The following is a 15164-nucleotide window of genomic DNA, read 5'->3' on the forward strand; positions in this document are numbered from 1 at the left end:
AAGTCCCCCGTCCCCTTCCCCACTATCCCATCTCTTATCTTCTGACTTCCCCTAAGCCCACAATCATGTCCAAGTTGAGCACCAGCAGAACTCCTCGTCCCACGTCTCCTCTCCCGTCCTCCCTCTTCGGGGTTCTGTCCCTCATCCTCTGCCTCTGCCTCTACCCGACCTCGTCATCGGCGCAGCAGACTGTGCCCGTCATCTCCACGGTGCACGGCCGTATCCGCGGCATTCTGACCCCGTTGCCCTCCGACCTGCTGGGCCCCGTCATCCAGTACCTGGGAGTACCGTACGCGAGGCCTCCGACAGCGGACCGCCGCTTCCAGCCGCCCGAGCCTCCTCTGCCTTGGCCGGGAATACGAAACGTGACGCAGTTTGCTCCAGTGTGCCCGCAGTCGCTGGATGAGAGGAGCATGCTGGGAGATATGATGCCGTCCTGGTTGACGGCTAACCTGGATATAGCGGCAACGTACCTCACTCACCAGAGTGAAGATTGTCTCTACCTCAATATCTACGTGCCCACCGAGGAAGGTAAGTGAACCCAAATGTGTGCAGGTTGTTGATGCAGAATCACCATTTAGTTCATTCACACGTGAGGTCAAAACGGAGTGGCACCGCATAACCTTAGAAGGACATTAAGATGATTTTGAGGGTATGATTAAGAATGGGAGGGTCACAGACAAATTGTGTTGCATGAATAAGTAAAGTTATTTTTTAACCTAGAGCCCATTCCCCTCCGCTTGTGGTTGAAGCAACACTTAACATGCAGACACCTGCGTCAAGTCGCCATGGGGTTCACCCCTCTACCCGAGGAGTAAACTGGGAAGGACACAGACTCACTCATGCATACATATTGCTTCATACACATGCATGTGACCCCACTCACACGCACACACAAACACCTACACATGCATGCACACACACCTACACGCACGCACAATGGCAAGTGTGAGCACTCTCACAGCCTCAATTTATATCCATCCCCTGAGGAATGAAGGAAGGGAGATGCAAAGCATCGGCAAGCGAGACGTCCACAAGCTCTTTCTGTTTTATGTATAAACGCAGTGAGCGATTAAAGGCTGAGATACATTCCAATTAACAATCAGTCAAACACACACACACACACACACACACACACACACACACACACACACACGGTCGATATGGACATTTGTTCAAACACCAGACAGAATGGAGGCAGAAGGAAGGTGGGTGGATCTGTGCTTACATGCGCGCACAATAAGTGATTTTTTATAGCGCCGGTATCAGTGATGTCACCTTGAACATTGGTGTCACCTGAAAATATCTATCTATCTATCTATCTATCTATCTATCTATCTATCTATCTATCTATCTATCTATCTATCTATCTATCTATCTATCTATCTATCTATCTATCTATCTATCTATCTATCTATTTGTGTCGATAATCCTCTCTCTCTCTCTCTCTCTCTCTCTCTCTCCCAGACATCCATGAGGAGGGGGGGCAGCGGCCGGTGATGGTCTACGTCCACGGGGGCTCGTACACAGAAGGCACTGGCAACATGATGGATGGCAGCGTGCTTGCAAGCTACGGCAACGTCATTGTCATAACCCTCAACTATCGTCTCGGAGTACTCGGTAAAATTATATCTCTATATCTAGTATATCTTTTGAATTTTTTTTGCGACTTGCTAAAGGCTTAATGGTAATACCGCTGTTCATAGGCGTGGCTGCATTTATAAATAAATTGTTAGAATCCCTGTTAAAACATACCTCTGGATTCTTTGTTACTATCCTATTTTATCCCATTGAGTTACTCTGCAGTGATGTCCATTACGGCAAATCATTAGATCTCAAACTCCGGTTTGGTATTGATTACATTAATGTTCACAGATTATGTTTTTATTGGAAAACATAGTCAGTATTGCTTTTTCAATTCAGTTGCTTTTCAGTTGAACGGGTGTTCAGGTTTTAATATGATGACTTATTTATTTATAAAGAGCTCCATAATTATTTATGCAACGTAAATGCTTTCTTTTAACCATAAGGATTTATTCGCAGTTGGATTATTTAATCCTTCAGCGAGCTATGAAACGTGGAACAAATTAGTGAGTTGTTTTTCACCCAGGGAGCTTTTTGTTTTTTTTTGAGTGAAAACTTGTTCAGTATGGCTGTCCCTGGTGGAAATAAACCCCCTGAAGCCCTTTTCCCACTACAAGCATTGACTCAAATCTGATCCTTTATACCTCCATAACTCTCTGACTGAGTGCTCTGTGAACAGTGAACATCTTACTCCCTGTTGGTTTTCACATTTTGGACAGCCATGCAATGCACACTGGGTAATAAAGAGAATAGGATAGGCTTTTTGCAGGTATATAATTGCAAATATTACAAAGCAGAGCATCACTTCAAACTTCGTCGTAACACATAAGCTGCACATTTCATTTCTGGCTGGGTTAAATCATGTCATTGCTCTCATTAGGAGTTGCCCCTCTTTAATAATTCATTTGAAGAGATTAATTAAAATATGCCAGGAGGTTAATAAAATGTGTGCATGCAGTATGTTTGAATATATCCTATTCAACATTATTAAAAATGATTTCGTCCAAATACCATCACGTCTTTAATCTACTTGATTCTGTTGATTTAAGTTACAGACAGTGACATGGTGCATATATTTGAATGAGGCTTTTGATAAATGATATGTAGATTCAAATGTACTTCCTATAAGGGAGCAATGGAAAGGAAAATATTTCAATGGCTGCACTTTCACTGAACTATTTAATTTTCCTACCTTTTTATGCAGTTTGAGCAGATTCACATCACGTGAACACATAAATTATGTTAATACAGTGTGAGAGATATTTCTCTACCAAAGGGAAGGACATTTGTGGGTTGTCCATTAAAAAGCAAGTTAATGAGAATGGAATAGACAAAAATGGTAAATGTTATAGAGACTGAATGTATTCTTTCCTTTCTGTTTTTTTAGGCTTTGAAAGATTTTATTAAATGTCAATTCTTCTGTGATGGTGAAAATTTGTATCTGCTTTGTGGGTGAAACAACCATTTACTGTAATAGTTCATTGTGACCTCGGGAAAAAAAAGCGTCGTTAGAGGTGTAATCATCATATCAAGCCAATTAAAGCCAATCCAAGATGCTTATTTTTGTCTTCATCTCCATCCACTGTGTTTGCACCTTCTCCAATATGATCATCACTATCAAAACCACCATCATCATCCATCATCATGACTAGCAGTGTTTTCCTCTTCCTCTTCTTCTTCTTCTTCTTCTTCTTCTTCCTCCTCCTCCTCATTCTCATCATAAGTTGGAAGCATGAGGTGAGCCCTTATATTAAAAGTGTGAATCTTACTGTACTTGGCTGGAATTGGGTTTTGTTAAATGTTTGAAATTGATGTAACTGAAAAACACCAAAGTAAATCTAGAATATATGAAGGCATTCTGAAACGTCTACTTTGTTTACTTATAATGTGCGTTTTGCGTGAGTTACATTTCGGCAAAACTGAACTGATGAAATGTATAATTTTGACGATGCCAATGTTCCACATTGTAGTATGTGTTCATGGCTTGCTTGAGGTTCTGATAATTAATCCCCTGCAGAAATGTGGTGGAGTGAGCCATTAGGATCCTTTCGGTTTACTTAACACTGTCAGCAGTAAAGGGAATAAGGGACAGCTGCGTTAAAACTGCATGTGTGCATAGGTTTATGTAGAGTTTTGTGCAAGTGGATTTTCCCTCACATGAATACGGTTGTATCCTGTTGATTTAATCAAATTTGCAAAGGATTGTGGGGGAGGCCCTCGTTTTTAATTAACATGAGGATGAAAAGGATTTAAAAAGATTTTTAATCATGCATTAATTGATGCAAATCACCTGCCTGTGTGCTTGTAGCCTACTCTGCAAGATGACTTTCCAAAATTTCAGAAGGACAAACCTCTGTTAATCGAGTAATACATTATTCATTCAGAGTTTTCTCAATTCCCATTTTTTTTCTTCTTCTCTGCATGTCTTCATGCAATATTCAGTACTATGTGTTATATGTAATAACTATACTATATGTAATAACAACATTTTACTCTCTGTCCGCCTGTAGGATTCCTTAGTACAGGCGACCAGGCAGCAAAAGGGAACTACGGCTTGCTGGATCAGATCCAGGCTCTGCGCTGGGTGAAGGAGAACGTCGCGGCCTTCGGAGGCGACCCAGGCAGGGTCACGGTGTTTGGATCGGGGGCCGGGGCCTCGTGCGTCAGCCTGCTCACCTTGTCGCACTACTCCGAGGGTAAGTGCGAACCGCGTGTGTTTCATTCCTGTTAAACTTACACGACACAGGTGTGGAAAGGCGCGAAAGCTGGACGATAGTTGTGCACCTATGATAGAAGCCTTTTGTGGTCTCCAGTGGCCCGTGTCAATGCTTGGATAAGCCATTGAATCGGAATAATACAGCCTGCATGTGACTCATATTGCTAAGAGCTGTATTATTTTAAAGTGTAAGCCCCTTACCTACTTACCGTGACCTGTCATGCTTTTGAATAATGCACTTCTGGGTGTTTTCTTGCCGTGGGAGTAGTTTCGCGTGCTTGTGTAAATGTAGTCTGGATTTCATGGGTGCAGTCATGCATGTGCATCCATAAATGTATACATGTGTCGTGCCTCGGTGTGTATGCTCCGTACGCCCATGTCCTTATTCATGTGTGTTCATTCGTACCTCAGACCTGTTCCACAGAGCCATCATCCAGAGCGGCAGCGCCTTGGCCAGTTGGGCTGTGAACTACCAGCCCAGCAAGTACGCCCGGCAGCTGGGCGAGAGGGTGGGCTGCGGCATCGACGACAGCACTCAGCTGGTCGCCTGTCTTCAGGGCCGGAGTTACAGAGAACTGGTGGAGCAGAGCATAACGCCAGCCAAGTACCACACGGCTTTCGCCCCGGTGATCGACGGTGACGTCATACCGGATGACCCCCAGATTCTGATGGAGCAGGGGGAGTTTCTGAACTACGACGTGATGCTCGGGGTGAACCAGGGCGAGGGCGTGAAGTTTGTGGAGGGCATCGTGGACTCGGAGGACGGTGTCACGGCCGAGGACTTTGACTTTGCAGTGTCAGACTTTGTGGATAGTTTGTACGGATACCCGGAAGGCCGAGACACGCTGAGAGAGAGCATAAGGTGAGTGATTCAATGTTGTGATGCATTGAGGGAATAGTGGGGGAAAAAAAGCTGATGTTTTGTTAGATGACACCATGATGCCACTCGGATGTCTGTTTGTTAAATATAGTCAAGAGATGGTTGTCTGACAAGACAGACACCAGCTGGCCCGGCTCAGTACGAAGTACAACCAGCTTCTCTATTTTTCACTTATTTAAACGTTATATCTCTTTTTGTTGGCCAGTAGTGACGTCCTTTGATCTTGTTATCAAATGCAACTTGGTGTCAATCTTCTCATCTCAGTCTTTGCAAAAATGCCAGTGAGTGGATTTGTCAACACCATTCCTTGAAATGGATGTTTAAAAGAATAGAATTACGAATGTACTTATTCTCTCTTTGATTACAATAATGGATTTATTTTGATAGACTTTTTGATAACAGCCTGTGGCATGTGTTCTCAGGTTCATGTACACGGACTGGGCCGACCGCGACAATGCAGAAACCAGGCGGAAGACTCTGGTAGCGCTTTTCACCGACCACCAATGGGTGGCGCCGGCAATCGCCACAGCTGACCTCCATGCTCAGTACGGATCCCCCACCTACTTCTACTCCTTTTACCACCACTGCCAGAGTGACGCCACGCCGCCCTGGGCTGACTCCGCCCACGGCGATGAGGTAAATGGGTGTCAAAGGTGTTGCGTTACTTTACGCAGGTGATAAAAGTGACAGAAGAGGTGGAAGTGGTGGTAAACGTGATATTAGACACCGAGGGGAGGAGTAACGATCGGACCGTGGCAAAAATGAGGGCGACTAATTCCCAAAAGATTTTGGAAATATTAATGCGATGAATCAGAAGCTCTCGGTTTAGATTGACCGTGAAGTGCTGCTTCAAAGTGATTTATTCAAAGGACTTAAGTGGAATCAAGCAATCCTCTACAGCGCAAAATACTTCATGGAACATATTTAGCCGCCGGGCTGATTTGAAAGTCGCTATATGTTTAACGCCGTGATGATTAGTTCATTACACTACTCTTTTCCTCTGTACTTTGTATCAAAGTAGAACACTTTGAGTTGAAGGACTGTGATCTGTCAGCTCCCACCGCACTCTGTCCTGAAATGTGTGTCCGTATGCTGCGTAGGTGCCCTATGTGTTCGGCGTGCCCATGGTGGGACCCACTGATCTGTTCAACTGTAACTTCTCCAAGAACGACGTGATGCTGAGTGCTGTCGTCATGACTTACTGGACCAACTTTGCCAAGACTGGGTGAGCTATTAAAATGTTCAGTGATGTGAGACGCTGACTTCAGTGAGAAAATTCCACCGGCAAGAGGTTTTTCGCCTTTTGACTGACTTTACTGTCCAAAGACAAGCAAGAGGACAAGACCCAACAAAGCTGAGCTCCAGCATGACTCAGTTCTCTTTTTAAAAAAATTAGAAACGTTTCTAATTGCTGCTATTGATATCTTATCCCCACCCGTATGTAGAAAATGTCTCTTGATGACAAATGAAAGCCAATTAATAACATTTTATTAAAACATGAAAGAAAATGTAGAGTTGTCAGTAAGAGATTATTCTCCATCTTGGACATGCTGTAACTGTGGACAGCTCAATCTCAATTTTACAGGAACAAATCTCCTCTAGGCCCAAAAAAGACAGGTCATCAACATGTACAGTGGTGGCTTTCTCATGCGTTCCCTCTATGTGTAACTTGTCCATTTGATAGTCAACATGATCATTTGCATGGAGTGTAGTTGGAAGGGTTCAAGCAAAGAGAGGTCAATGAAAACCGCACAACATCGAGGAGATGATAACAGGTCATGATTGGCATAACATAAATAAATGTATTTCCCACAAATGATGCATGGGAAAATGCATTGGTTGTAATTTGTAAGAATTTATGCAGGAGGTAGATCAAAAAGCATTTCTCTCTTGTTTTTTGCCCATCAAAATAAGAAACATTTTAATTGCATGAAAACAAAAGTTTTTCAGAAAAACACGGCTTCAAATGGAAGTTAAAAATAAGCAAAGCTGAAATTTAATGAGGCATTGGAGGAAAACAACAGAATTTTAATACAGCAAAAATAATGAGCTAACGGGCAAAAGATATGTTATTATTCTGTCTTTCCTCTAAAATGCTCTGTGACGTCTGACGAGAAGACAGTACTTTAGAAACAATCATGAAAGCAGCACTGCAGACTAGTTTCAACCAATTGAGGACACAGATTCTCTGTTATGTCAAAATCTCAATGTTACTTTTCTTCTTCGGGCCTCAGCTGAGAAAAAATATAAAAATCTATTGAAAGAATTCTTGAGAAAAGCAATGGTGAGGAATTGGCAATCATCGGTCTAAACAAAATGCTTTTTAATGTAATGTAATTTATGTAAATTCAAGGGTTTATGAGTTTTAAATCAAATTGTTCAATTACAGCAGCTACACACAGATCACACAGTACATGAAAAACCGAAATATTGTCAACAGCACATAGATACGATACAACACAATTTTTTTAATAAAATATTTTTCTCATAATCTATTGTTTTGCACTGTCAGCTAGCTCTGTAAAGTTTGGGATGAACAAATCAAATTTCTCAAAGTATTCCACTCTGATATTATTTCATCAGTCGGAATTGAAGAGGAAGATCACCTCAGTCTCTACTTTCTCTCCTCTCCTCTTTCTTTTCTTTCCCCTCTTTTGGCATGCTTATTCAGTTATGATCAAACCTGGTGCAATGGTACAGATAGCTTATTAAACACATTAAATCAAAATGAAAAGGATCTGCCAGAGGCGAAAGAAGCTTCTAGATATCCAATTTATTAAATTGAAGGTGAAATGATCTGCCAGGAGCTACGGATACTGAAGTTGTAGAAAGGATCCACATTGAAACTTTCAGAACCCTGACAGTCCACTCTGATAAGAGCACGTTTTATCTCTGCACTCTGACGTGATATACAAGATAAAAGTAAGTGTTGAGGATGGAACCTCTTTCTGCAGTGCTTGAAGTGAGCAATTACCAGTAATTAATCCGATCGAGGCTCACTCCACCCAGACTTCCTCAGATTTACAGAGACATCTGCAGTCTAGACCTTGATCTAAATCATCGCAGAGCCTTGCTTTTCTCACCACATCACAAAATCAGGACTGTGTATAAAAAGTCTTTCATGCAGGTGCATTACGATTATCCCATTTCACAGAGCTTAGCTCTGTCTTAGCTTAGCTGCTGAGCAACACCACCGCGGGAGGGTTGTTGAGATTTCAGCGCTCACTTCAATTACCGACGGGGAACTTTTTCTGAAGAAAGATTTTACCCGGTTGAGAGCACGTCAGACGGTGATGGAGCGCTGCGACAGCTCAATTTGAGAGAGGGATGTGATGCTCCCTGATGTATACTTCTATTGTGCGCGCGTAGGTGTGTGCTGGTAGGTTTTTTTGTGGCGTTCATAAGGCGTTGATTGACATGTGAGCATATAGCTTGTAACTGGCGAGTCAATGAAGACGTGCTGCTCTTTCATTTGCGTCTCCTTTCGCTGCTGATCCAAATATGTTGTGAAGTAAATGCCTTTCTGAAAGTGTCAGACAGGGGAATTTTCCGGATATCTTTGCTATGAAACACACATCCACCTTAAATCAGATGTCTGGCAGTTTTTAAAGGGGCAACTATCCACACACAGCTGCACTGTGTGCATTATGTAACTGAATGGTTTTGTAACAGACATCTTACGTAGACAAAAATAATAGTGATATGCCAGACCATCACCTTTGAGTTTACAGGACAAGGAAACTTGTTTTGGTTTGTGCAAGTATTTCTAGTCACAGTTCTGTCCTTTTTTTACTTTGATATAGATTTAGAGAGCTGTGTGCCGTCTCCGGGGAAATTATTGGAAAGCATTAGAGAAAGTCATATCCCTAGAGGAGGGTAGCCAGCTGGGAAAAAATCTTCCGCAGCACCGTTAGGAGTCTGACATCTGCAAAACTGAAAAGCGTGAAATATTGGTATTTATGGTAGAACACAGAATCACAGCACTACAATCCTGCATTTTTAAAATGCAAATACCTGGGTAGAATGTCTGTGTTCTAAATAATCTATCTATCTATCTATCTATCTATCTATCTATCTATCTATCTATCTATCTATCTATCTATCTATCTATCTATCTATCTATCTATCTATCTATCTATCTATCTATCTATCTATCTATCTATCTATCTATCTATCTATCTATCTATCTATCTATCCAGATGTCATTAATTAACTCGTCTTATTATGGTCATTATTATGTTCCATTCTGTCTAGTGACCCAAACCAGCCGGTTCCTCAAGATACAAAATTCATCCACACCAAACCCAACCGTTTTGAGGAAGTGGCCTGGTCCAAATACACCCCCAAAGAGCAGCTGTATCTCCACATTGGCCTGAAGCCCCGTGTCAGAGACCACTACCGCGCCACCAAGATCTCCTTCTGGCTCCAGCTGGTCCCTCACTTGCATCACGTCAATGAGCTTCTGCAATCGGTGTCCTCCTTCACGCACAGTCCCTCCCCGCAGGACGACACTCCTTATTCTTACACTAAGCGCCTAGCCAAAGGGTGGCCGCCTAGTAGCACACGTCATCCGGGTACGCAAGGAGGCACCCCGCAGCCGCCCGAGTCCGCTTTGGGCCAAGGTGGAGGGGAAGACGGGGTCCGCGTCCCTCCCGAGGACTACTCAACCGAGCTGTCGGTGACGATCGCCGTGGGAGCCTCGCTGCTCTTTCTCAACATCCTCGCGTTTGCCGCGCTGTTGTACAAGAAGGACAAGCGGCGTCTGGAGCATCGCCGGCCGCGGCCGCTTCCTCCCCCAAGACGGGACATCACGCCTGCAGATGTCGCCGCCCACTTGCAAGGGGAAGCGCTGATGTCATTGCAGGTGAGTCGTGTGCTTTTGTATCCGTTGTGCCTTTCCTTTTAGCAATAAATGAAGCCAATCTGTGCAGTGTGTGACTGCTTCTGGAATATGTAATCAGTCAATAATAAACAGGTTTATTGTTATTAATCACACACGTTATTATGATGATGTACTTTTTAAGTAGCATCAAGCCAGTTGAGATTGTGAGCGAATAAAATACTTTCTTTCCAGTTGAGAATCTGCCAGTGGAGCACTACTGCACTACACATTTGCACAAATCCTCAGTCCAAGGATGTGTGTGTGTGTGTGTGTGTGTGTTTGTGTGTGTATATGTCAGTGTGTTTTGATGCATGTGCGTGTGAGAGTGGCGTCCAATTGCCAGAATTGCTTGCAGTTGCCTCCAATTCATCCGGTGACTATCTGGCCTCTTTTGAGTTCAGTTAATGGCTTTGAAATCTCCCACAATAAGTGCTGGATGTCAGATCCCTTACAAAGCAGACAAATACTAATTGTCTAATTGTTAATTGTCAGTTCAACGATGTGAATGTAGCTTGACATTGCAGCTGCCTTTATTTATTGTATTTGATTATTTGAAATATTTTTGTTTTGGGCACCACCATTAGACCTGATGTAATAGTCTATTGTTATTTTAGAAAATAAAGGTACCCAGACATGGATGTTTGGGAATGCATTTGCTTGATTGATAGATCTTTTAGCCAATGATCCTAACACACAGTTATAGAAGTTTGATTAAAGCTGAAATTAAGAGTTAATTAATCATAATATCGTTTCTCAATTGTGAGGATTTATAGTTTGTCTTTCTTTTAATATCTGTGATATGAACATCTTTGGCTTTATTAAACGTTGAAAACATTTTATGTTATGAAGTAGAAAAAATTCTATTAAATAGTTTAAATAATTGAAGCAAATAATTTCTAGATTAATATATAATGAAAATACTTTGTAGTGAGGGTCATGGCGGGTGGTTTTAGATCTTTCATATTCTTTCCTGACATTCCTCCACCTTTTAGGTGAAGCAGCTGGAGTGTGACGCCGCATCAGCAGACGAGAGGAACAACACGCACCACCATCACACTCTGGATACGCTGGACGCCCTGGACGGCTTGGACACCCAGGACATCTACAGCACGCTGGACACCGTGCGCCTCACCTGCCCGCCCGACTACACCCTGACCTTGCGCCGCTCGCCTGACGACGTCCCCCTCATGACCTCTCTGACCCCGGGATCACTGCCTGTGACTCCCGGGTCCCACCCCGTTACCCCAGCGACGCCGATGACCCCCATGACGCCCGGATCAGTGGTGGGGATGAGGATGGGGCATCCGCACCAGGGATACACACACCATAACCCGTATAGTAATACACACCTGCCGCACACACACATCTCCACGCACACACACTCCACTACGCGTGTATAACCGCAGCAGGATACTACCTGCACACACAAGGACATAATTTAAACACACACTCTCATACTAACAGACGCACAAACACACCCCCCCCCCCCATAACACACACACACACACACACATACACAAAACAAAAGACTTAAATACCTCTACTAATTACCCTGCAGGATTGTTTCAGATGGAGTGACAGAAAGACATTTTCAGTAACAGGATGAAAAGACAGACAGCTGTGTGTTGCATGTCGGGAGCTACGGACAAACTGGGTCCCGGCGGATGCAGTTCTATGCATCAGTCGCTCATCACCTTGAACGAGATGAGCCGAGGCATCCATCAAACGTCGCCCAATCTGCTTTGGATATGAAACCTTTTGCTTTTTCTACACCCGGAGAGGACGAGGAGGAGGAGGAGGAGGAGGAGCGCCGTGGCAAAAAAGGGTCAGTCATGGATCAGTTTACATCTCCTACTGTACCTGTGGTGCACCGGTGAAGCGGAGCATAGACTGATCAGAGCACATGCAGATGCAGATGTAGATGAAGACGTCCGCCAAGAAGCACCACACACAGACTGCTGATGTCAACTTGAACAACCTGTGAAATGTGAATGTAGCATATTTTTCCATTAAAAGATCTGAGGCCCTATCTGCCAAGGATCAAAATAAGCTGAGGAGAAGATAACGCATTTTAGAAAGAGGTGGATGTAAAGAAAGATGGAGGGGGATTTAAAAAACAAAAAACAACATTAGCTGTAAAGGAAAGGTTCGTCAGAAGGTGGGAAAGAGATTAAGATTTTATTGAAAGGGATTTAACAGCCGTGAGAGTGAGGAAGACAAAGCGCGATAGAGTGATATGGAAAACACAGGGACAGAAAGCGGGCCAAGAGACAGAAATTAGCTTCAGACGATGAAAGGGCCTCTGAAGTGTTGTCAGATTACTGAAGAATCACTCTAACCAGCTATGTGTTAAACTCTGTAAATAGAATGGAAAGATACAGATGATATATTATGATTTATAGCATTTAACTGCTGTTGCATTAAAACATGACTTATTTAACCACATAAAATGCTTTCATTTCAGATATTACTATATTATTGTATAGGTGTCCTGAAGCAAGGCTGGTTGTCTTTCTATCTCACCCACTGTAGTATTTACACAGTACTTTTATTTAAAGACTAGGTTTGCTATGTCATTACAATCATTCTTAACTGTGTAAACATCTCAATACTTGTTTAGTAGTTGAAGTAAAGGCCATATTCATGTCCATTTACTGTCTATTGTTTGACCATCTGATGATGAGCTTATACTGTGTAGATAATGCAATATTGGTTTGATGATTAAGCACCAGCCGAAAACCATTACCTGTTAATCCCTTCCCATTCTCCTTTCCCCCTTGCTCTTACCATTTATCTTAAAGGCCTTACCCTTAATTCCTAATAAATCCAACCTTAATAATGGCTCAGCAGACAGACAGGTGGTGATGATTGGTGATTCAGCAGCATGTACCTAGAAAGTTAGGAATGCTTTTTTTCTTTGTGGTCTTACTCGGGGCTCCGGGGATCCTAAAACTAACCTGGATCTACCTAATTCTGACTAAAAACCTTATTTAACTAAGGACTGTTAAAACTTAACATTTCTCCACAGTGTATGTGCGTCTGTCACCCACATTTTGAAGCGTTGTTGTCGATACCTCCTGATCTGATTAATTAGCTCGGGTGGAGCTGAGGAGGGATGATTAGAGCGGCTTTGTTTGATAGTTTGACTCAACATTGAAGGCAACTCTAAACCAGTCGCTTCGTTCCCCCCGTCCTTAATATCCTCTTAATGGAGCCTATTTACTTTTTTTTCCTTCCAAATCGCCCCCTACACATGCTTTAGAAGAATTGAAATGAATTATTAAAAGCCACCACCAACGTCTCGTGGAAATAATGATTCATTTTATTTCAGATGGAAGCTGAAGGTTTTCCTGCTGACTCCATAGCGATTGCTCGAGGGCGGTAGTGGTTACTGCTTTGTGTCATCATAATGAGAAATGCAGCATTCAGAAAATCTATTCCAACCAATTCATATTGACAATTCACGAGCCGGAGACGTGGTACAGTCACGACTGCCAATGAGAAATGACAAGTGGTCAAAGCTTTCGTGATTGAAGATAAAAACCTTTTATGTGGATTAATCCACCAGTAACTTAAACAAAGGCCTTTCCCCTGATATAACTTCCCTATTTTATCCTCTTGTCCAGTTTGTCCCTTCCCCAAACACCCTCCAACCCTGTCTTGCCCCCCCGCCTCATTTGTGCAACAACATGCAGCTTCGTCACAGTGTGGCCTATTTAACCTCCTCTCATCCTAAGTAACTTCTTCATGAGAGATTTTAGTTAATTTTAGTCAACAGAATACATGAACAATGAAAGCCGAAAAATTTGTGGATGACAAGCAAAGAACTTTTACAAAATTATACAAAAATAACATTTAATGTATGTTTGATTGACTGGATATTTTTTTCATATGGGTTTATTGACCCAGGGGATGGCTGGATTGTGTAAAGCATAAAACATTTTTGCTGCATTTTTGAAAAATAAAAATATCAGTATTTTACAATTCATGAGCATTTTTAAATGTCTTCTTAATTTAGAATACTGTGTGTATCAATCTGTTCATAGAAAGCTAGAAGAGATGAGTTGGGGCTTTGTTTAACTGCAACTGATGCATTTATTGACTTTTGACCCCTCTGTACGCTGAATCTGAAGCTGTAGGTATACCGGTATTAGCATTACAAGTGAAAGGAGAGGGAAAGAAGCTCACCTGGCTTCGTCCAACAAAAGTTGTTTTTCTAATAGAACGATTTTCCAACTGGTATAGACATACTAATGCTAAGCTACATTACTGCAGCTATCTGCAGCTTAAAGTCCAGCATTCAGATGTGATATCAATCTCCTCGTCTGACTCTCAGCCAAAACGTGAATAGATTTAATCCCCAAAATGTCAAACTGTTCCATAACATTTAAAAAGAAATGTGAAAAAAAATATTTCTATATGGATTATCTTGAACTTTGCTCAATATTGTTAGATACATACATGGTCCTTACTGCAGCAAAATAGGGAGATTTTTCTGTACATCATTGAGACCAGAAGCCCCTGCCAGCTGGCGAAGGAGACCCTGTGGGATGTGAAAGAACCAAATTAATGGCTGACTTCCAAACCAGATTGATGTCTCCTACAGTGTGTCCCCGCTCTAATCCCATTAACTAGATATAAATGCAGTTAATTAGATTTATGGCCAGCAACACATTAGAAAGCATGAGTTCGTGACCAGGTGTTTTTTTGTTTGATGTCAGCGTGTGCAGAAAGAGACTTCAGAGGCCAAACCAAGTTGCTCGGACCTGAAAAAGGATTCCAACATTGACATTTAAATTTGCCATTCTCAGAACCACGGCCTACATGGTGGACTACTTTTCAGTAAATCAAAAGGCATTTGCGAGAAAGAAATATGTTTTCCAACAGTGTAATTGTTACATTTTGTGTAGACGTAACTGCTAAGTGTCAAAATGTTGCTCAGATCATGACTAATCTTTTAAAAAGGCGACTGATTCAAGGTAGCATTTGGTGGATCTCAAGCATCGACTTTTGTTGAGTGTGAAGTAATCGTTTACGCACCACATGATATGCTGAGCGGGGATGTTTCACCCCTCTCGTTTAACAAGAAAACGTCTGCAGCG

At 42.4% G+C, this 15164-nt stretch overlaps 1 protein-coding gene across 1 annotated transcript; it reads left to right on the plus strand.

Moving 5' to 3' along the window:
• Window positions 1-12165, plus strand: LOC119228751 (neuroligin-4, X-linked-like). Its single transcript, XM_037488671.2, has 8 exons — window positions 1-531; window positions 1468-1620; window positions 4095-4280; window positions 4712-5162; window positions 5603-5816; window positions 6281-6405; window positions 9435-10044; window positions 11055-12165. The coding sequence occupies exons 1-8, from the start codon at window positions 66-68 to the stop codon at window positions 11460-11462; spliced, it is 2613 nt and encodes an 870-aa protein (XP_037344568.1). The 5' UTR covers window positions 1-65; the 3' UTR covers window positions 11463-12165.
• Window positions 12166-15164: the final 2999 nt, after the last annotated feature.

Source organism: Pungitius pungitius, chromosome 10, assembly GCF_949316345.1.
Source record: "Pungitius pungitius chromosome 10, fPunPun2.1, whole genome shotgun sequence".
NCBI lineage: Eukaryota > Metazoa > Chordata > Actinopteri > Perciformes > Gasterosteidae > Pungitius > Pungitius pungitius.